The sequence below is a fragment of the Hipposideros armiger genome, unplaced genomic scaffold (genome assembly GCF_001890085.2).
Source record: "Hipposideros armiger isolate ML-2016 unplaced genomic scaffold, ASM189008v1 scaffold_46, whole genome shotgun sequence".
In the NCBI taxonomy this organism is placed as follows: Eukaryota; Metazoa; Chordata; class Mammalia; order Chiroptera; family Hipposideridae; genus Hipposideros; species Hipposideros armiger.
The window spans coordinates 5,573,140-5,595,808 of record NW_017731396.1 but is presented as its reverse complement, the minus strand read 5'-3'; the positions used below and the strand labels follow the sequence as shown (position 1 = coordinate 5,595,808).

Genomic DNA, 22,669 nt, shown 5'->3' with positions numbered 1-22,669 from the left:
AGCACCTGGCTGACTGGCTGGCGTGGCTGGGGGTGTCCACCACAGTGGGCTCGGGGGACGGGCTCCGAGGCGGGGGTGGGGGGCTCTCCGGCTCCTCAGCATCGTCCAGAGCCTCTTCCTTGATCTGGACGGTGGGGAGCGGGCAGGCTGACCCCCCAGGTGCGCTGCCTCCCAAAGAAACAGCAGCAGAGCAGGGTGGCTGGGCCGATGGGCCGGGCCCCGCAGGTGGGGTGGAGGTGGAGGGGCAGGTTGGAGGGGTGATGGGAGGAGGGCCTCCAGGGACAAAGGGGTGCTGGGCAAATGGAGGCTGAGGGGGCACCTGGTGGAGTCCTGTGGGGGGGTGGGAGGCAGCGCCAGGGGCAAGGCTCTGGGTCAGCACAGGGGGCTGGGCAGGGGAGGAGGGCAGTGGCTGGCTCTGAGGCATGAGCTGCAGGGGTGGAGGGTGGGCTGAAGGGGGGTGGTGTGTGGACAGGGAACTCAGGGGCTTCAGGGCTGGAGGGGGTGGGAGGTTGGCGTTCATAGAGAAGGGCGAGGGCCCTGAGAGGTGAGGTGGGTGCTTGTGGGCCTGTGGCGCTGGCAGCTGGGGGATGGGCGTAGTGGGTGGGGGCTTGATGTGTGGCATGGCCAAGGGTGCAGGTGGCAGGGGCTGCTCTCGAGGGGGCTGCTGGGGCTGCAGTGCTGACTGAGAGGCTGGGGGCTGCAGAGAGGTATGAGGGTGAGCGGTGGCCTGGGAGGCCTGGGGAGGGAGGCCGAAGGGCTGAGGGGGGCCTGGGTGCTGCAGCAGAGACCCAGCCTGCAGGCTGTGAGGGCCGGGTGGGCCCTGGCTGTGCAGCGGGGGCTGGGAATGAGGCGGGGCGGAGGTCTGACCAGCCGGCCCGGTCAGAGGCTGCAGCGGGGGATGTGGGGAGGGCAGCCGCTGTGGGTGCAGGGCGGGTGCCTGCTGGATATGGGCATGAGGAGGAGCCGATGGAGCCTGGCCGGGGGGCTGGGAGGCTGATGGGGAGCCCTGCGGAGGGCCTGCAGTGGCCGAGGGGGTGGGCCCTGGTGTGGGAAGCTGGGGGGTTCCCGGTGGGGCCGAGGGAGCTGGAGTGGCCCCGCTGGAAGCCTGCAAGGCTGGGGGCTGGGCCTGGAGCATCTGCTGCTGGGCAGAGGAATCCGAGTCACTCTCGTTGTCCTGGGGGCTGGGGATGCTGGGGGACGTGCTGCGATTGTCCTGGTCGATGTCTTTGGGGTCACTGCTGCCCTCATCGTTGACACTGCGGCTGTCGGAACTCTCGCCCTCGCCTTCGGATGGCGAGTTGGGCCGACTGATCTCCTGGGGCCAGAGAAGGGAAGGCGGAAGCTCTAGGGGGGCAGGGCTCTCTCTGGCCTGGCACGTGCTGAGGAGGCAGCACGCTTGGCCCCAAGGACCAGGGGTCCTGCCCTGACCCGGCCAGTCTCAGGAGCCACTCTCGCCTCCTCCCTGGGAAAGCGGGCACTGCCACCCCCAGGGAGGATCGGCTGCCAGCTGCAGTCGACAAGGCACGGCGGCAAACCTCACCTGGGTTTTTGTCTTTTTGGAGCTGGTCCTGTCGGCCTCGTCTGTATCGGAGGCCACCTTCTCCCGCTGGCGCTTGGTGTTCTTCAGGGGCGATGAGGCTTCCTCCTTCACCTTCTGAGGTGGGAAAGGGCACGAGGGGGTCAGGCCAGGAAGGCATTCCCACCAGCCTCGGGGGCATGACGACTGGGGGCCGACTCCTGAGCTCAGCCGTGAAGTCACCCTGCTCCCGCATTCTGAGCTCTAGCTCCAGAAGCCAGAAAGCTCTGGAAGGGGCCAGCCAGAGCCAGAAGGAACACGTATCTGGGGATGGGAGTAACTTGCCTTGTGGGGAGAGAGCCTCTCAAATCACCGCCTACTCTCTGCCTCTGAGTCCTTGGAAGCCCCCCAAATTCAGTGGTCAGGGCTAAGCTGGAATCCCTTTCTCCAGGCCCCGGTCTGCAGCCGTTGGTCAGGAAGGCTCCACCAAGGACCTGTGGCCCCATGTCTGAGGGAGCTGGACACCAAGTCCAGCAGCCCCTGTACCAGTCCCAGCCCCTCACCTTGGCCGACTTCTTCACTGTCTCTGCTTTACTGTCATTGCTGGAGGTGCTGGCAGCGCTGGGCGAGTTACGGCCGCTGGAGCGGATGTCTTCATTGGTGGGTGAGGCGCGACCATCAGGGCTGGCTGGCTGCTTCTTCCGACCACTGCGCAGTGTAGACATCTGCTGGCCCAAACCGCAGGCCGGTGAGACTGGACCCCGGTCCCCACATGGGCCACTTGAGCCCAGCCCACACGCAGGAGCGTCAAGGGCAGACCCCACTGTGAGCTTCGCCGCAAATCCCAGCCCCTGGCAAACAAAAGGCACCCCTGGCTGCCCTTTACGGCACGGGGTCAATATGGAACAAAGGGAGGAGGGGTAAATGGTGGGTTCATAAGGAGAAGAGCTAGCGGGTCTCATGTAACCCCAAAGCACTTGTCTCCAGGGACTATGCCCAATGATGTGTGCTAGGAACGAGCAAGGCTTTCCGAGGGGCAGGAGTCAGTGAGGGAAGGCCACTCTGTCACGTTCTCCAGAATGACAATTACAGACAAAGTCAGCTTTAAGTCACCTCACCCTTTCTGTTTATTCCATGTAAATGCCCGCTCTCCCAACCCCACCAAAACAAAACAAACGCTGATTCATGTGACAGAATGGGGAGTGACCCAAAGACATGACCCAAATAATGTAATTCAGCTCCCGAAACCACCAAGCACTTCATCATGTTTCTGCAGCACGCTGGGGGCTCGGAAGAGATGGGGGTACAATGATTCACGTGGGCCCCCCCTGTGCCTCTCTGAGTGAGCAGTGGCCGGGTGGTCAGGGTGCTAGGGTCAGAGGAAGGCAGATGGTGTCACCCAACGGCCTAAACAGGCCATGGAGAGGCCAGCGCTACAGGAAAAGACCCTGGTCCATGGTTGGGGAAACCCTCACCCCTGATGTCCCTGCCACATTTCCAACCTGGAAACAAAGTCTGTTTACGGAGAGACTGCACAGTGAATAAAATATTGTGCCTCCAAGTTCCTAAAACCGGGATCAAATATTAAAAAAAACAGCCTGCAAGTTTCAATTAGCAGAGATATGCCACACTAGAGGTTATTGGCCCATGAGCCAGGGGAAGGTCTGAGGGACATGGAGAGCCTGCACAGAGGCAGAAACTGAGGCCTTCACACCCCGACTCCCCAAGGAAGAGGGAGGAGAGAACGGGGCAGAGAACCCTCTTCCCAGTCCCGCGGGCAAAGCCAGTGCCTGTGGGCAAACCATTTCACCTCCAGGGGTCTGTCTCTCTACCTAAAATGAAACGCTTCTCGCCCTCCTCCTGGTGGGCACAGCCCCCCAGCATCCTACCAGCCTGGAGATGTGCTCAGGGGTGCCTGAGGCTTGGGGGACTGGCCTGGGGACTCACCGAGCCTCGAGTCCGCCGTGTCCTCATGCTATGCTTCCCACTGAGCCCATCCTCCTCCTCTTTGACAGGTTTGAACATGAAGGGTGGGGGGTCCACGGGCTTCTCGATGGGGGGCAGCTCGCCGTACTTCTTGAAGTGGATCCGGCAGTCGGTGCAGAGAAGGATGCTCTCCCGGCCCCCGTGGTGCCAGTCTTTGGAGGCTGTGTGAGGCGAGGGCGGGGTGGGGTGGGGTGGCACCCTCAGAGCACAGGGGGCCCTTCTGTGGGCTCAACCAACCCTGTGCCGCAAGAGCCATGAGCTGTGGGCTCGGACAGATGGCTCAGGTCTTGGTGCTGCCTGCTCTCTCCCAGGGCAAGGGAGGGTTTCAGGACTATTTATGCCCCCACCTCATCTTGGGGTACCCAGGAGGCGATGGCAGCAGGCTCTCTGGAAACACAGGTGCCCCCAGCCCAACCTTGAGTGAGTCTGTCCCACCCACTGGTCAGCACTCTGTGCTGACTGCTAAACAGGGCAATGAAATAAAATTAAGCTTCAACTTTCTCAAGTAACCTGAAGCACAACACAAATGCTAAACCCATCAGTGCCCGGAGGCCCCCGCTCCAGGAATGTGCCCCACTTACTGGTGGTGAAGCAGTGGCGGCAGGCGTATCCCTTCAGCTCCTGCTCGCTGTCCTCACTGTCAAAGTCATCCTCGCTGGCGGAGCTCAGGTCCACTGGCATGGTGAGCACACAATGGGGGTAGAGGGAGACTGTCACGCTCGGCAAAGACCGGGACCACTTGTGACTTCTGGCTGCCTCAGGCTCAGAGACACCAGTCAGAGTGGCCAGGGGGCTGAGCTGCGACTGACTTCCTCAGGGCCAATCACCAGGAGGAAGAACTTATGTGTGAGAGGCGGTACCAAGGGCGTGCCCTGCCAGACTTGGGGGCTGATGTCACACCAGGATCCTGGGGGGCAGGCACAGCCGCAACTGGTGAGACTGAACAGGGTGAAGCAGCATCCACGAGGCCCTCCTGAAGGAGGTGCCTCTCCGTCAAGTGCCGCCCCCACCAGATTACTAGATTACTTTCTGTTTGCATGTGCAACTGAAGTGGCCCCTGGAGGTCCCGCCCTGGGCCAGGACAGAGCCAGAAGGCACTGCTGCTGCACGCTAGTGATTAGGGATCAACAAGCTAGGGGCTTCAGTGTCAGACTGCACGTCATACTGGGACCAACAGGAGGGTCTCGGTACAGGAGGCAGCAGGGAAAAATGTTAATCTGATCTTGCTGCTACCACAGCGCAATCAAAATGCCAACAGTATGTCAGCCACTGCATGGAAAACCTCCTCTGAAGTTATCAAAGAAGCTCAGGCCAAGGCCGAGACTTACATTTTGGTAAAAAACAGAAATGATATTGAGTTTATTAGAAAAACTGCAATGTACGAGTAGCGTATAACCCTACCAAATCCCCCATGTCGGTGCTTTGTGCGTGAACATGGTTCCCTGGGTCGTCAGCTCCTGCCTGTACTGTGACAAGGACATCTTGTGAGTCCTTGTGAGTGCAGACCCAGAGCTGGGACAGTGTGGGCTGAGTGTGAAAGTCCCCCACTTACAGAATTCACTGGAGGGGGGTCTGGAAGGCGTGTTGACGGGCGTAGATGCTGTGCGGGTCTTGATCCTCCGGAACACGGCCTGCCTGCGGTGCCTGCGGTGGGCCCGGGAGCTGGCGGCTTCAGGGGTTTTCTTCCAATAGTAATAGAAGGTGATCAGTTCCCCCTGTAAGAAAGAAGGGCCAGCTGTAAGGGAAGTGCCCAGAGGGGCTGGCTTTTCCAGGTCCCCCAGCACGCTGGGTTTGTAACAGCTGTGCTAGAGACCAGGACAAAGCACTCTCCGCTCCTGGAGTTGCCTGGGGCTTGCCTGAAACACAGCTGCTGAGCTTCCTGAAAGCTGGGTTAAGAGGGGCTATCGCCCCAGCCCAGCTAACTTCTAGACATCAAGAACACCCGTTCATTTAACAAGTATGTGTTCGGTGCCAAGATATGCCAGATACCACCATGGTTCTAAGCACAGAAGGTGCATCAATAAGCAGTGGACGGCAAGTCCTGGCCCTCTAGGTGGGGGTGGGTGGGAGTGTGTGTGTGTGTGTGTGTGCGCGCGCGCATGCACAGAGGGTGCGTGTGCATGCACAGGGTGTATGTGTATGTGTGTGCGCGCGCACATGCACAGAGGGTGCGTGTGCATGCACAGGCACAGAGGGTGTGTCTTTCACCAGCATTCCAGTGCAATCCCAGGGAGGTGATAAGGAAATGCCTCGCCAGCCAGGCGACTCCAGAGACAACCAAGATACAACTGAGGTGCTGGGGAGTGAGGGCCGGGTGGGGGTCAGGAAGGACGGGAACCTCAAACCCAGAAAAACTCTCTACAGCCTCCACCCCAAACCATGTCCGGGCCCGGACAAGCTGGTACAAAGTCCTAAAGGCAACGACTGGGGCTTGATAAAGAAAGGCTAAGAGGGGACACACACAGTGGTGCTCATGCACAGACGAAATGCCACACGTCACAGGTCAGTCTTTACGGCAAAAGGAGCTACTCTTCTCATGGCCCAGCAGAAAGAGAGCCAAGAAATCTTTTTAGAAACTACAGGAAGAGGACATGAGCCCAAACATAACTTTAAAAATAGGGGACTTCTGGCACCCCTACTCCAGGGACAGCAGGCACACCATACACACAAATGGTTGACTGGCATGTTCAGCTAACCCTGGGTGACAAAAGACAGATTTCTTATTTCTTTCTTTTAACATTTTTGTTACTCTTTTTCAATTATAATTGACATTCAATATTTTATTAGTTTCAGGTAGATGGCATAGTGGTTAGACATTTATATGATTTATGACGTGATCCCCCAATTACTATAGTACCCACCTGGCATTCCACAGTTATTACGATATTGACTATATTCCCTGTACTCTACACCCCCATGGCTATTTTGTAACTGCCAATTTGTACTTCTTAATCCCTCCCCCTTTCTCACCCTGCCCCTGAACCTCCCCTCCCATTTAGGAACCATCAGTCTGTTCTCTGTATCTATGAGTCCATTTCTGTGTTTTATTTTGTTCTTGAGATTCCACATATAAGTGAGATCATATGGTATTTGTCTTTCTCAGTCTGACTTATTTCACGCAGCATAATACCCTCTAGGTCTATCCATGTTACAAATGGTAAGATTTCCTTCATTTTTATGGCCGAGTAATATTCCACTGTGTATATGTACTACCTCTCTTTATCTAATCATCTATTGATGGGCATTTCGGTTGCTTCCATATCTTGGCTATTGTGAATAGTGCTGCAGTAAACATATGGGCGCATATATCTTTCCAAATTAGTGTTTTGGATTTCTTTGGATAAATACCCAGAAGTGGAATTGCTGGGTTATAAGGTAGAGCTCTATTTTTAATTTTTTTGAGTAACCTCCATACTATTTTCTATAGTGGCTGCATCAATTTGCAATTCCACCTACAGTGCACGAGGGTTCCCTTTTCTCCACATCCTCGCCAACTCTTGTTATTTGTTGATTTATTGATGATAGCCATTCTGACAAGTGTGAGATGATATCTCATTGTGGTTTTTATTTGCATTTCTCTGATGATTAGTGATGTTGAGCATCTTTTCATATGTCTGTTGGCCATCTGTGTGTCCTCTTTGGAGAAATGTCTGTTCTGGTCCTCTGTCCATTTTTTAATTGGATTGTTTGGTTTTTTGGTGTTGAGTTGTATGAGTTCTTTATAAAGTTTGGATATTAACCCCTTATCATATGTACCACTGACAACTATCTTCTCGCATTCAGTAGGATGTCTTTTTGTTTTGTTGATGGTTTCCTTTCTTTTTGTTTCCAAAAACGTTTTGGTTTGATGTAGTCCCATTTATTTTTTCTTTTACTTCCCTCGACGGAGATATATCATAAATAATATTACTAAGGGTAATGTCTGAGAGTTTACTGCCTATGTTTTCTTCTAGGAATTGCATGGTTTTGGGTCTTACCTCTAAGTCTTTAATCCATTTTGAGTTTATTCTTGTATATGGAGTAACAAGGTGGTCTGGTTTCATTTTTTTGCATGTATCTGCCCAGTTTTCCCAGCACCATTTATTGGAAAAGACGTCTTTACCCCACTGTAAATTCTTGCCTCCTTTGTCGTAGATTAAATGAACATATAGGCGTGGGTTTCTTTCTGAGCTCTCTATTCTGTTCCACTGGTCAATTTGAAAAGACCGATTTCTTAAAATAAACATCCTAAGATTAAGTATTTTTACATTTTAAATAAGCACTTAAAACAGTGAGAGAGCCTAGATCACACTGATCTTCTCGAATTCAATAAATATTGCGGAGAGTCAATTAACTTGGCAGACAACCACATCCCGGGAAGTTGCCCTGGGGGAACCGGCATCCCAGGCTGGGAGCTACTTGGCCAGGGCACCACTCTGCCTCACGGAAGGCTCCCTGCCTCATGAATGGAGGAGCCAAAGAAAGAGACCTGAGATCTAGCTGGAAATACTAGTGCTGGGGAGACTGAAATAGACAAAGAAGTGCAGATACCACACAACAAATTTTAGGCCTGATAGAGTACCCAGTCAGATGAGGTTTCATTAAAATCACTCCAGAAGCCATGGCCTTGACATACGGTGACAAGTTGGTCGAGAAGTGGGCAGATTTGGGTGGGAAATGGCTTCTGCAAAGCAGGTAAGGCACGTGTGCCGAGTACTCACTACTTGGAGCAGGAGTCTATATGCATTTTCTGAGGACACAGCTGTCATTAGATCCTAAAAGTAGGGCTGTGATTCAAGAGGACTTCTGATTGGCTTGACTAGCACAGAACATGTACCTCTGGGAGCTGTGGCTGTGCTTCAGTCTTTCCAAGCACCGCTTAACAAAATGCTAGTGATGGCCAATATTTAACAGATGAAGCCCGACCCCAGGCCAAGGAGACCAGGAGCCAGCACAGTCCCCTCCACACGCCCACCTCGACCCCTCTTCAGTTCCCTGAGACTGTAACTGAACACTAGGGACAATGGAGGTACTGCCCTTGACTTTCTGATTTGTTTGCCTACCATGTTATTCTACAAATGTAGGCTGTAATTGTCCTTGCGGTGACCCAAGCATCCTGAGCCCCTAAGGCCAAGATCAGAGAACCTCCTGGCCCCTGCCTTTACTTCCTACCTTCCTGACTTGGAATGTCATGTATCTACACTGTCATTTATCTATACTTGGCGGGCTGGAGGGAACAAACTCATTAACCCATAGAGGTTAAGAGACATGCACTGGCATGAAACTGACCTGGCTCTGGTTTTCCTATGAGAAAACACAGAACAGAAGCCAAGGCAGGTCACTGTCACCCCTCACATATTGTATCAGGGCGGTGTGCTTCATCAGTTGAAAACGGCAACTGGTGCAGGAAATCAGAGCCCAGTCCCAAAGCTGGAAGGAAGAATGACAAAGCTCAAGTGGTTCCTCCCACCTCCTCCTTTAGGGGAAGTTGTTTTAGGGCCAGCGGATGATAGAGGCCTGGAATACAGGGAAATGTGATGCTATAGGAGATGGAAGGAAACAAAAATGAGAGGGAAAATCGGGTGGGAAGGTGCTCCCAGGGTCTCTGTCAAATCTCAGCCTTACTGAAGGCTGTTAAAAAGTAGCCCCTGACACTTCTACATTAGAGTAGCATTGGTCTGGAATGCAATATTGCCTCATACGGTTACCAGGGATTATTTCTGTTTCTCAGATATGAATGTTTTGCAAGAATTTCAAATGGTTTTAAGAAATGGCACAACTTGCGGATTAAAACAGAGGAAGCCAGAGTTCAGCGAGGCTATGAGACTGGCCCAATGCCAGACACCAGACAGAAAAAAGGCTCAGGAAAAGCCCAAGTTCACAACACTAAACCTTTACTCCTGCACCGTGTTCTCCTCTGGTATGTGAGAAAATCAGGACACAAAAAAGAAGGCTAATGTTGAAATAAACATCAACTTTCTGTCAACTGTTCAAGTAACAGCTTTTAAACAGGAATAAGGACAGGAAGAGATTCCATTATCTGAGTGCTAAGGATCGAAATGACCAAGTCAGAAGGACACTCCTCTGGAAGTCTAAAATTAGTTGATAAGGAAATGAAAGAATATAAATTTTAAAATTCAGGAAGATGGAGGAGTGACTAGAACTCTTACACCCTGGAAATGTAAAACAAGCAAACCACTTTGTAAAGCTGTTTGGCAGTTCTTACAAAGCTAAACAAATATTTGCCGCGTGGCCTAGAAATTATTCCATTCCTAGGTGTTTACCCTGAAGAAATAAAACCGTGATCATACAAAGACTTTTTACACAAAGGTTCACAGCAACTTTAGCCCAAAACTGGAAACAATCCGAATGCACCTCAAAGGAACGGATAAACATATTCGATACAACCATTCACTGGAATACTACTTGGCAGTGAAAAGGGAACAAATTATTGGTGCAGGCAAAACTATGGATGAATCTGAAAAACATGTTGCATGAAAGCAGCCAGGCACAAAAAGGTACATATGGTATGATTCCATTCTAGAAAAGTCAAACCTATAATCACAAAAAGGAAATTAGTTGTTGCCTGGAGTCTAGAGACAACTGCTTATAAAAAGACACAAGGAAACCTTCTGGGGTGATGGGAATATCCTATAACTAACTGTGGTATTTACATGGATTTGTCAAAACCCATGGAACTATGCACTTAAAGTGGGCACATTTTTATGGTATATATGGCATGCATACCAATCACACATCAATAAAGTTGACCAACAAAAATCCAGACCAGGTTTTAGGAGCTGCCTCTCAACCACTGTAATGTCTATGAAGGGATTAAACACTGGAATGGAGCAAATCTATGAGGATTAGAAATAGCATATTGGTGACTGCATGGGTGGCTAGGTCTTGAGCACAAACAAAAGAACATGTCAGGGAAAGATTTGGTTCTACAAATAGGGAGTGAAGCAGCTCGAGCCTCAGCAGGAATGAAGTCAATTGAACTTTAATCAAACATGCATAGTGTGTTCTGCAGAGACCCTGCGGCACATAAATTCGGGGAACAAAAGCTGCTGCAGAAATCAATAGCTTACTGAGACATTAACACAGGCAACCATTGATCAAACGGCGGCTCCGCAGAGGCAGCCTTGCAAATTAGCTCCTGCAAGCAAACACAGAGGTATAAATGTTGTCGACACGAATGGCCTATAATGACCATTTTGTTCCCGTGCTCTCACCTCATCTCACAACAAGGCCTCACAGTCAACACACCTCACATCACGGTGCTATAATTGCACACAGCACGCAAAACTAAACTGGTTTAGTGCCTGGGCAGAAAAGGAAAGGGGGCGAAGCTATCTCCAATCGACAGCACTATGGGCTGCAGTTCTTGCCAAGAGAAGTGCTCAAATCCACTTGTCTATATTTAGCAGGTTCTCTTTCTTTTCCTCTCCCCGCTCCCCACCCCATCTCTCTGCCTTTTCTTTCAGTGGGGGGTGGGGGTCCCTGGATTTTACTAACAGGTCATATGTTATGCACAAAGCGATTGGCAACAGGAGATTGGCTCATGGATTTAGGTACGCCCCCCCGCCCCCCCCAGGCTCTCTGCACAGCAGGGCTGCTTCTTCCCACCTGGCTAGGGTTGGAGAACGAGGCACCATTAGGTTTCTCAGATTTTCTATCAAAATAAAAACAAGGGGAGGGCAGTGCCATGCATGGAAGAATGAGACGGAAAGAAGTAATAAGGTTCTCAGCTCAGTGCTTTCTGTGGGCGGGGTGGGGCTGGGAGGAAAGACAGTGAGCCACAGAGGAGTCAGGCTGACAAGGTCCCTGGGCACCAGCGGACAGCTGGATCACGGGCCACCTGGACTCATTAGAGGGCAAGGCTCCCTTCTCCTCAGCCACTTGACTGCTGTCTGCCCGCTCCCCCTGTTACGCTGCGAGTCCATCAAGTTCACGCAACAGCAAACGTCAGGGCAGGCTCCCTCCATGGCCCCACTGCCTGGGCAACCTGGGCTGAAGCAACAGGGGCTGAGGCTACTGCTCGGTCCTGCCAGCTCACCTCTTACAGGTGGCTTTTCAGGTATAAACCCATTTCAGGTAGGATCTGCTGGGATGGCCTGGGCCTAGTTCTGCTTTACTTTGGGAAAACAGCAGACTGCAGACATATTCCAGGGGCACCCCTGGCATGTGCGTATGTGCAAGCAGCCTGGGGGAGGAGGCTGCAGGTGGTGTCAACAGCCCTTCTGCAGGAGGCAGCCTGGCGGGGTCTCCTTCCTGTCTTACAAGCAGATTGATTTACCTGCAGGCATTTGCTAAACTAAAACACTGCCTACAAACACAACTGCTATTTAATTTCCCTCAGGCATTGCAATGCTAAGGGAGGAGAGCCTGTAACCCGTCCTGCCCAATTAAAAGGTAATTTCTTTTTTTGAAGTAGAGATACACTGCATGTCTTCTCTCTAAGGTACCTTGGGGGAAATGAGAGCACGGAACAGGTCGCTAAGAGGAAAGGCACTAGAAGCATTTCAGGTGTCAGAGCCCCACCCTCAGTAAGCACGTCTGTCCCTGGACTGAGCGCAGCAGCGGGCTCCCCAGCCCCTGGGTCTCTTCCACCCGAGCCCAGCACTGACTCCTCAGACAGGAGCCCTCTGGGGGGCTGATGTGCAGGCAGGAAGGGGCACCTATTCTGGTCCTGTATCACAAGCGTAAGGATACACCCAAGACTGAGTCTGAGTTTTTGTGATTATAACATATTACTGCCACAACCACCCAAATGACACCGAGGCGGGGGCCCATGGGGGGAAATGAAGTCCTGGGACCCCAGCACACAGAGTCCAGGGGGCCTGCAGGCTGCCATCTGCTACCAGGTCTTCTCCTTAAAGCCAAGGAAGGCCTCGCCTTCTGGAAGAAACCTTGTACCTGCCCTACCTTCCCCCTTCCGATCAGCGTACATGGCAGTGCTCCTTTACCTTCCAGTCTCACGACATGGTCTGTGACCAGCAGGGGAACAAAGAATGCTGACCACTGGTCTCACAGTTGCGCTAAGGAAGGCCTGGAAAACCAGTGCCCTCCGTCTTGCACACAGAATGGGCCGGGGACACAGGAAAGAAGTACTCCAATCAGGGTCCCTGCATGTAGGGAATGCCCAGGTGCCAGCCTCAGCAGGTACCCAGCAGAGACTGCTCTCAAATGCCTCCTCTGCTGGTGAGGGAAAGCTGCAGTTAATTTCTTCTTCGCCACCAAAGTTTCAAAAGGCATCCTCTGTGGGCCAAATGCCAACTACTAAAACAGAGGGGGCAGAGAAGGTGGGGGAGGGGAGGCAGCCCGGAAGCTGCTCGTGGACAGTGGTGTGGACACCACATACACCTTTCTGAAGCCCACCTACCACTGTCAGCCGGGCACACTGCAATATGATAGGACAGGACCCCCAGATGGCAGGGCTGACAAATGCACCTCTGCACGGGTTAGGAAGTGAGCATTCGGAAGACATTCTCGCAATTCTTTAAGACATACACTAACCGTTCCGATGCTAACTAAACATTCTAAAATGAGATGTAGAGAAAGCACAGCTAGATCGCGGCATAGTGCCATAAGTCTACAAGCTGATGTACGATTAGGTAGCACCGAGGCATTCTGCTAAGACTTTCATTTTGAAGAATGTCCTTTAGTCACCATCTGGCTCCTTTAGTGGTCCAGCTAAAGAAGGTGAAGAAACCCACCCCGTACGTTCTAGGTAGTACAGAGAGGTCTAAACAAAAATTTTAAGGTGTTTTTCCAGGAGAAGTTCCAGAAAGCAATGAAGCAAGGCCCAAACCAGGCGGGCAGGAGAGAGGAGGAAAGATGGCACACAGCTGCTTCTCAGACTTGGTTCCCCAACCCAGGCCCTGAGAAAACGAGGCTGCTAGGGGAGCCCGTCCCAGGAAGCCTGCACGGGATGTGTCCCTGGGAAGAGCTTGGCCCTTTGATACCCAGGACCACCCTGCCTGGAAATTACCGCTGAAATTGTTTCTTGGCAAAAACTACTAATTCAAGGGTAGTGGGGCAGTCAGTAAAATTTCCTGGCACAGTCTCCTATGCAAGTCATTCCTTCTTTTCACTCCCTGAGGACTGAGGGGTGATCTGACAGCTGCTTAGAACACGGGAGGTGAGACGCCAGGCAGTGGACGGCGCCCTCAGCCGTGTTAGCAGCGGCCACCTTTACTCACCTTTTTCCAGCAGGCAACCGGGCGCCTTCCAGCAACGACACGGTAATTAAAGCAGAGCTCTCCCGGGCTCCTCCTGTTATAACCAGGCGAGTCCCCTAGTCCCTAAAGGAGCCCCGCCAGTCAGCAGCTCTGCTGCTGATCATTAACCCCCCCTCCGCTCTCGGAGAGCCTGTGGTAGAAGGATGACCTGCTGGAAGGCATAGTCATGGCCTCCTGCATGCAAGAGGCTGGAGGGCACCTGACCCAACACGCCACACAGAGGAAGCCCAACAAGGGCAGACAGGCTGCGTCTGGGGGAGGCCAGCCCTCCTACCCACTTCCAGGGAAAGAAAGGCAAAGGGAGGAAAGGGAGGACCCTGGGAGCATGCGGAGGTTTCACTTGTAATGGGTTTCACTTGTAATGATGCAGCCATAGTAAGACACTCACAGAGATGTCCCTGAACCAGGCACTGTCCCTACCCCCAATTTTTTTTTTAACAATTATTACCACCACACATGTACACTGTGAAGGAACTGGAAAAGACTCAGTGTGTTTAAACCAAAACTGTAATGAGATTTCCTAAGCTCTATGGTGCTTTCCTTGCTGACCTCAGCCACCTGCAGGTCCTACCTCTGGTCCCACGCCTCCACTGAGATGTCCAGACTTGAGGTCCTGGGCTGGCCTGTCCCTCCCACACAGACTAAGTCAGTCTTCCCAACGCCCAGCTCTGACCTTGTCACTTGCTTCTCCAAATTACTGCAGGCTCCTCAAGGTCCAACAGAACGAAGGCCCAGCTGCTTTGCCCCTTTCCCTTTGTCCCCAGGAGGCCTTTCTCCATGTCCTCACCCCCAGGCCTCTGGCTTATGGCCCTCAGTGCTCATTCTGCCTGTAGGATGTGGCCCTGGGAGCCCCCTGCCACCCTGTCTCCAGGTCCTCCTCTGCACTCAGGCCGTCACAGGTGTCATCCTCTCCTTCACGCCTTCCTGTTCCCCTCTCCCCAGCCACGGGGGTCACCTGGACGCCATTTTCATTCCTCTACCTTTCCATTCCTGCCCCCTCTCTCCTGGACATACAGGCTCTGCCTGGGGCTGTCGTCATGAATGAGCCGGTCAGACCCCCAACTCTGTGTCCACTTCATCTGTGTGACTACTACAGAGGTCCAGGACGAGGTCTCAAATATACCGAGTATTCAGTAAATACTTGACAAAATGAGTATTTCCTGGGAATAAAAATCACCTGAAATTAACTCTAAAGGATAAAACTTTTGAGAAATGGATACGAGATGGTCAACTTTTTATTTTGCAAGTAAGGTCATTAAAAATAAACGGCTTTCTGATCTCATCATTATTTCATAAAAGAAAAAATTATCTCTAAAAAGGTAGAAAAAGTAGATACTCTTTTGTCTACAAGAGTTCCTTAGTTTGATGTCTAGTGTTATGAAAAATGGCTACATTGTTCATATTTTTCATTTCCCACGGGCCAGTGAAAGCTTAAGCCACGGGCCCTTGCCAGAGTCTGGAGGGAGCTGCTCTGAGGTGGCCACCTCAGGCTGGCAGGAAGGGTGGACTTAGAAATCCAACGCCGCCACTTCCTCCCTTGGCTGCTGTATTTACAAACCAACAAACCACATTTTACTGGGCCATGAAATCTACACTGATGATAACTAGGCACTATAAAGATGCACTTTCTAAACCTTAATGCATTTAATCTTCACAGGTACCTAACAGATGAATATCTTCATTATCGCTGCTTTGTACAGCAAAAACCAAGGCTTAGGGAAAGAAGTCATGTGGTCAAGCACATCCAGTTCCAGTGACCGCCCTGGGGGTCTGGTTCCTGAGTCTTATGATCTTAACTACTCTATTATGAACTAAGGGGAAATAGCCATCTGTGGTTCAAATTTGGGTTATCGTTTATCTATGGAATTCAGAGCAACAGTATCTTCAACCTCTGACCTGGACCCTAACAGCTGTTGTTGAAGAGCACTCACTGTGCATCCCTGATCCCAATGGGCAGCCAGCCCTCCCAACTCTGGGCGAGGGACCACCCCACAGCACCCATGAATTACAGGCCCTGAAGCAGCTTTAGGGGACCAAGATCAGGAATACAGTTGGCAGGCATAAGTGCACAGACAGAGTTATGGACAGCCTGGGGAAATAGTTTCTACTGCCCACACCAAGAGCAAACTCCATGGACCATCAGAAGGACCCCGGGAACCCACAACCATGGCAGCCTCATGACCTGCTCACCATGCCTCAAGCCAGCTGAAGGCTATACTGTGGGAGAAGCCCTCTGGCCTACTGTCGGCTCTAGGCTGCACGTGTCAGAGATGCACCAAGTATATAGCCTTCAGAGCAGTGCTCCTCCTTTCCTGAGGAAGGTTGAAAGTTTAGATGGAACGGAGTCCCTCAAGAAAAGACTTCTGCACATGCTACAAAGCATCTTTCCAAATTACCTGCAGCTAGAAGCATCTAAAGCAGTGGCTTCGAACTGTGCTCAAAACCATGGAGGTGGCTCCAGGGCACTGAGCTGGGCATCTGAACGCTACAGACTGTGCCACCTCTCCAAGCAGCTCCACTAAAAAAACTTTCTATTGGGCGGCTGAGAGGCGCGTTGGTTAAGAGCTGGCTTGGGACGCCAGCTCTGAGCAGCAGGGCCCCGGTTCGGACCCCACATGAGGACCAGTGACGCTGCGCCCTCTACAGCTAAGATGGTGAACAACAGCTCGACCTGGAGCTGGGCTGCCGTGAGTCACCGGCAACGGGGTAGGCTGCAGTGGGGCTGGCTGGCAGCCGGCGTGAGCTTTCATGAGCCGCTGTCCAATGGCCGGCGAGCGGCTGCCTATCCGGGAAGAGCACAATGATCACACACAAAAAAAGAAAAAAACATATCTATCAATCACGCAAAAGACAGAAGGAGATCCACTTAACCAAAGTAACAACAATAATAAGCTGGCCTCCGCGTAACAAAACCCACATGGAGCACCACTTGGAGGCCTATATTTTTGGTTTTACTGAGTGTTTGTTTAAATAAAGACTTGTTAACATTTTAAATATAATAATGCCAACACCAGGGATTTCGTTTTTCTGTGTAAGGCCTCCCAAACCCCAAGAATTTATTCCCTGAAATCAGTTTTCTTTCCCACAAGCTGAATACTTCATTATTTCCTGAATTCATTTTATTGGAGTTCAGCAACAGGGCAAGTGGGATTTCACCGCGTTGGTTCTATCACTACATCACCCTTCTTCATGTTTTCTAGTTCCTGTAATGAAACCAAAATTCCACCAGCAAAGGGGAAAGGGATGGGGTGGGGGTTGTGGGGGGGGGCGAGCAGGGGGGAAAGCAAGCCATAAAACTGTTAAAACCACCATTCTCCATCTCGTAAACATTTTTCTATTTATTGGCCTTTCATTATATGTGCAATCTTATTATCCCTGCACAGTATCAAAGTGACATCCGTCAGGGTCACCCTGTAAAATATACATTGGCAATATAACACTTAATGACGGGAACGAGACAAAAGATGAAGGACGGGAGCGGGTGGCAGGGTGCAGGATGTTTTCAAGGGATCATCAGTGATATCTGCGCATTTCCCCGAGCTGATAACTGAATGACAGGAGCTGGAGGGAAATCCATTTTTGAGCTCAGGAAGGATAGTTAGGAGAAAAATGTTTTTGTATTGGGAGCATGTGATGATTGCCAGGAAATGAGAACAGCTACTCTAGCAACATTGCTTCTTATAGTTTATGGTTTTTATAGACACACAGCAAATTATCAAGTACAATCCATTTCCGTAAATTGAATTTTAAAATAAAGTACAGAGTCCCTCATTACAAAGAAAGGATGGAAAAGGGTATTTAATTTTGTCATTGTATCACATTTGTTTAATAAAAAGAGCAGAAGCAAACAGTCCTCTTCAAAGCACAGACACACACTCACGGTACCCCGCACTCCTTCTTACACATGAAACATGCCGTCCATCGCTCTCACCTGAGCCTTGGATTTAACCTAAGGCCAAGATCTGAGAAAAATCCAGACAAGCTTGCAAACCAAGTCTGTACTGATCTGTGTGCTCTCGTCTTACACACATGGCCAGCAGCTGGCTTTGAGCACAGAACTGCGGGAAGGTCGGTGAGGGGACAGCGGCTACACAGGTTGTTATGAGCTGAGCTGTGTCCCTCTCCGTCCCCCCGCCCACCATTCATGTTGAAGCCATAACCCTCAGCACCTTAGAGTGTGAGCATATTTCGATACAGGGTCTTTAGAGGTAACGAAGTTAAAATGAGGCCATTAGGGTGGGCCTCCATCCAATATGCCTGTGTCTTTATAAGAGGAGATATGGACACAGATGGGTACAGAGGGAAGAGCCTGTGAGGACCCAGTGAGAAGACTGCCATCCAGAAGCCATGGCGAGAGGCCTCAGAAGGAACCCACCCTGCGGACATGTTGACTTCCGGCCTCCAGAACAGTGAGAAGATCAATTTCCATTGTGTCAGCCGCCCAGTCTGTGGTGCTCTGTCAGGGAAGTCCCAGCAGCCTAATATTATACATGAGCCTAAGGATGGGCTTCATGGTTAGCTTCCAGGAAAGGACGTGCAGGGAGGTGACCTCCACCAGACCACAAAGTCCTGCGCTGGGAGAAGAGCTTGCGGAGCCGACAGCCACCAGGGGAGGACGAGTTCGCGTGGAGGAGAACAGGTGCCAGAGGGGAGCAGAGCGGGAAATGGTAACGTAACTGGCCACTTACAGCTCTGGCCACCTCATGGGCACTTAGGCCCCTACTAGTGGGGCCAAACCTCTCAGCTGGTTCTAGCAGCTCTAGGTGGCTGATTCCTACACAGACGTGCTCATGACTGCTTCATGAGGACCCAGGAGAAGCAGCCCAATCTGGAACACCTCACAGATGCCTCAGGGTGGAAGACAGCGCACCTGGAGGGACGTGGTGGGAAGGAAGAGGGCCAGAAGATGGGCAGACGGCTGCCAGGGACACACAGGAAGAATTCCGAGTCCCATTGGGAAGGGCCAAGCTCGTGCAGGCATTCCCCACAAGGCTGCGATCACATGAACAGAAGGTCATGCAGCCTACATTCAGGGACGGCAAACGTGCGAGGTGCTCTGCCCACAGCCGCTTGGTGGTCGTGGGCTCTCCAAGGGATGGTTCTGGGTTACTCACATGAACACGCATACCATAGTTCAGGAAACACACACGACACGACCCACCATGGCTCTGGGTCGTAGTTTATGCCAAGCACGTGTGGAGCCCCTCATCGCAGTTTATAATCCGGGCTCGGAAGGCTCGCTGTTCCTGGTTCCTACTGAGGTCTCACTCCCCAAGGGTTCTTGCTGGAGGTCAGCTGGCTCCCCCAGGAGGCCCGGGAGTGCGTGGTTGGCACTCCGACCCCACGTGCCATGGAATGGGTGTGGAGCGTGTAGGGTGGGGCCTCTTGTTAACTCAACTGTGTGGGAAGCTGCTCCCCAGGCGGCATCCCCACTCCAAAGGGGGTGATCGTGCTGCCACCGTGGGCTGACTACCCAGCAGAGCTGGGAGCTTCCCTGGCCTTCAGATTCACATCTTGAAACAGGTGGATGATGGAACTGGGTCTCTGAAACAAGCTATGTAGTAGGGAAGACGCCAGGGCTGACTGGGTGAGATCCCTTCCTCCAGCGCAGGATGGCACACACTTAGAATCAGCATGCCTTAGAGTTCCATCAAAATCCTCGCAACTCTTGTTCTGCACACAAACCACCACTATCATCCACTCTATCTACCCCCCTGCCCTGGACTGGCCTGGGATGTGGCAGGGACATACGTGGCCACGTGCTCCTGCTGGTTACCTTAACCTCCCCCAGTGCTCTGTGGAGGGTGGTCTGAGACATGAAGGTTCTCAGCCTGCTCTCGGGAAGTAATTTTTCCTTCACGCCCCACGTGTTAAAAGGTCACTCTTGGGGATTAACCATCTCTAACAAAAAGTCACACAAAGGGAGGGGACATTGACACATGAGCCCTGCATTCTTATTATTTAAACCTGAAATCCCAGAGACAACTTTAAAAAGTCAACAAACTTTCCATTAATTTAAGAGCTTTAAAAGCGTAATAGTTTCCAGTTGCAGAAAGCCTTAGTTATTGGCCTGTATCCAGTTCTCCTTCCCTTCCTGCGGGCCCAGGCCCCCGGTGCGGGCTCCTGGCATGCCTTTCTCCCGCTGCCGTCAGCCCACTCCCCCAGCTCCATCTGTTATGTCCCAGCCATCTTGTAGGGCGTGCAGTCATACATGCCACCTCACACACACTTCTTTCCTGACCCACAGGGAGTGAGTTTCTTACGAGCCTCCTACCATGAATACCAACTCTCTCTTGCTCAGCTGTGGCCCTTCAGTGGCTTAGATGCCACGGAATCTGGTAGGATGGGAAGTTATATATGGTTATAGTTACACCTCCCTCTTAGGGTTAGTGAGAACACAAGCCCCAAAGTCAAAGTCAGGAGAAAGGAACACACAGCAGGCTTTCTGTGGGCAGACAGCAGGAGGCTCTGCGGTCGTGCTTTCAGGCTAGCTGTTCTGCTCAATTCTTGTCGGTTTGTGTTTTTTTTAAACTTTATTGGGGAACAATGTGTTTTTTCCAGGACCCATCAGTTCCAGTCAAGTTGTTGTCCTTCAATCTTAGTTGTGGAGGGTGTAGCTCAGCTCCAAGTCCAGTCGCCATTTTCAATCTAGTTGTGGGAGGGGGCGCAGCCCACCATGCCATGTGGGAGTCGAACCAGCAACCTTCTTAAGAGTACATGCTCTAACCAACTGAGCCACCTGGCCACCCCTGTTCTGCTCTATCCTTAAGGAAACAAAACCAAACCACCCAAGGACAGCCTGCTGGCTGTGGCCTGAAGCACCAATGGTGACAGGTCACCGTCCATGGCAGTACCTATGCTTCCACCGCTCGGCTGCAGTGATTCCAGGGTTGGCAGAACCAGGTGGCATTCTTGGTCACATGGTAAATGTGCACGCTACTGAGCAGGAAAAGGGAAGAGAACAGAGAACTCAGTGTGCAGCCTTTCTCAGGTGGAGTTCCTCGTGAACCACAGAACTTCAGAAACACAGTGACTCTTTTCTCACTCTCTTAAGAATGGAACACAACTTGTACCATTCTAGGTGGACAAGAAATATGTCATTACATTACATACAATGGCTGCTTTGCACAGAAGGCATAACTCTCTCTCAGGACTTAGAATGAGCATAGCAGCCATGGGCTGTGCAACCTTGGACAGGTTGCCTAACCCCTCTGGGCCTGTTATTTTCATTTTTAAAATGAGGAAAAATAATAGCACTCCACTCATTGAACTGTGATACTCCAAAGAGCTGGTTGCACATAAAACACTTGGTATGGTGCTTGGGGTATTATAAAAGATACATAAACGTGGCGTTTATTATTATTTGATATATGACACTGGGACAACCCAAAAGATCACAGTGGGGTGGCTGGCGGCCATGCTTATTATTCTCTTGCCTGACTGGAAAATAACTACATCACTGTCACAAACAAAACACAAAGTCCTAAGTAAGAGAAAGCAAACAGACTTCAGTATTTCTAGAAATAGCAAAAGCATTAAATGTTTTAAGAATTTTGACTAAAAAAGCAGAATTGAGCTGAACTGGGTAGAAAAAACACAATTACACTTACGAAACAAGGATCTGAACAGTTCAAATGCTTACACTGGCCCTGGAGATGCACTGGCTATGTCTGCAGGCTGGCTACACCCAGTCCCAGGAGCCACAGGCACACTTAAGCTCTAGTGAGGCCAGAGACCTCGGCAGTGTGTCCAAACCACACTCACACATCCCAGGGCAGCACCTTCTGCTATAAATGACCGCTTCTCACTCGTGCCAGGAGCCCATATTCCCACGAATCAAAACATGACCACGGCTGGGATCTAACCCTGGAATCCAGTACACAGCACATCAGGCTTTCGCTGCCTGCGTCCCCACTCCTGTGCTGGGTTCCTGCCAGTCTCCCGTTACTGCTGTGCTGCCACGGGAAGGCACTGACCTCTCTGAGACTCTATTTTCTAACCTGTAAACAAAGGATGGTTCAGCAGCTCCCTCCTTTACAGGTTGTGGTTAAGATTTAAGTGCCCAAGAGAGGCCTGGCGCATATGCTCAATAAATGACAGCTATTATTTTTATCCTGTTTGCATTTGGGAAAAAAGTACTAGTTTGATCATTTAAAACAAATTAAAAAAAAAATCTTTCAAAGAATAATTTCTTAACCGGCTTCCTTTATCATGTCTCCCCGCAAACCGCCGGGACTTTACACAGTTGAACAACCAGGGCATGTCAGGCGCAGTGAAGGATAATGCCGTTCTGGGCAAGTTCACAGGGTGAAGGGCTGCACAGGTCAGAGGTCGGCATTCTCCCTGCGGACCCCACATAGACGCAACAGAACACCACATACCTACCTAATAGCCTCACTGAGGCAACCGAAAGAGTCTTGTCTCTGCCCAGCCCAGGCTTGTCCTTAGATAATCAGGAAGATTATGAGAACACACAGTATCATTAAACATTGCACGAAGAATGAGAAGAAAACCCAAGAGAATGTCCTGCTAATCTGTGCAGCCTCCTCTGGGGTTTATCAACTGCGCCTCCACAGCAATGCAGAACTAGCTCTGACAGACTGGAAAGGTTCAGCTGGGGGACTTGCAGCATCCCATTATTTAAGTTCATGACACAACAACCCCACTCTTAACAGTGTCATAGAATATGTCATTAGGTTAAAAATTACGCCTAAAATAATGAACTCTCTCACTGAACTTGACAAACATTCTCTTATGATGGTGTGTGTGGAACATACCTCTAACTGAAAATCACTGGTGAGGAGCAGAAACTCTTTAAGCAGAAAGTCTAAGAGTCTCCAGGAGTTTAAGCTAGAAAGACTCTGTGTTTCTGATGCTGCGCTGGGATGGAAAAACTATCGTACAGCTCACTGTATCGCCCCCAGAGCAGCCCTGGCCCAGTGCC

The 22,669-nt window shown here is 51.2% G+C and overlaps 1 protein-coding gene across 8 annotated transcripts in view; it reads right to left on the bottom strand.

Moving 5' to 3' along the window:
• The window catches only part of RERE (arginine-glutamic acid dipeptide repeats), a 404,790-nt gene that overhangs the window by 7,786 nt on the left and 374,335 nt on the right, over window positions 1–22,669 (bottom strand). For all 8 annotated transcript variants that reach the window (XM_019639725.1, XM_019639722.1, XM_019639724.1 and 5 more), the window contains 6 exons: window positions 5,055–5,217; window positions 4,084–4,176; window positions 3,464–3,663; window positions 2,080–2,241; window positions 1,541–1,654; window positions 6–1,315 (listed from right to left, as the gene is read on the bottom strand). In XM_019639725.1, coding sequence (XP_019495270.1) covers window positions 6–1,315; window positions 1,541–1,654; window positions 2,080–2,241; window positions 3,464–3,663; window positions 4,084–4,176; window positions 5,055–5,217 — 2,042 coding nt within the window. The remainder of the gene's footprint in view (window positions 1–5; window positions 1,316–1,540; window positions 1,655–2,079; window positions 2,242–3,463; window positions 3,664–4,083; window positions 4,177–5,054; window positions 5,218–22,669) is intronic.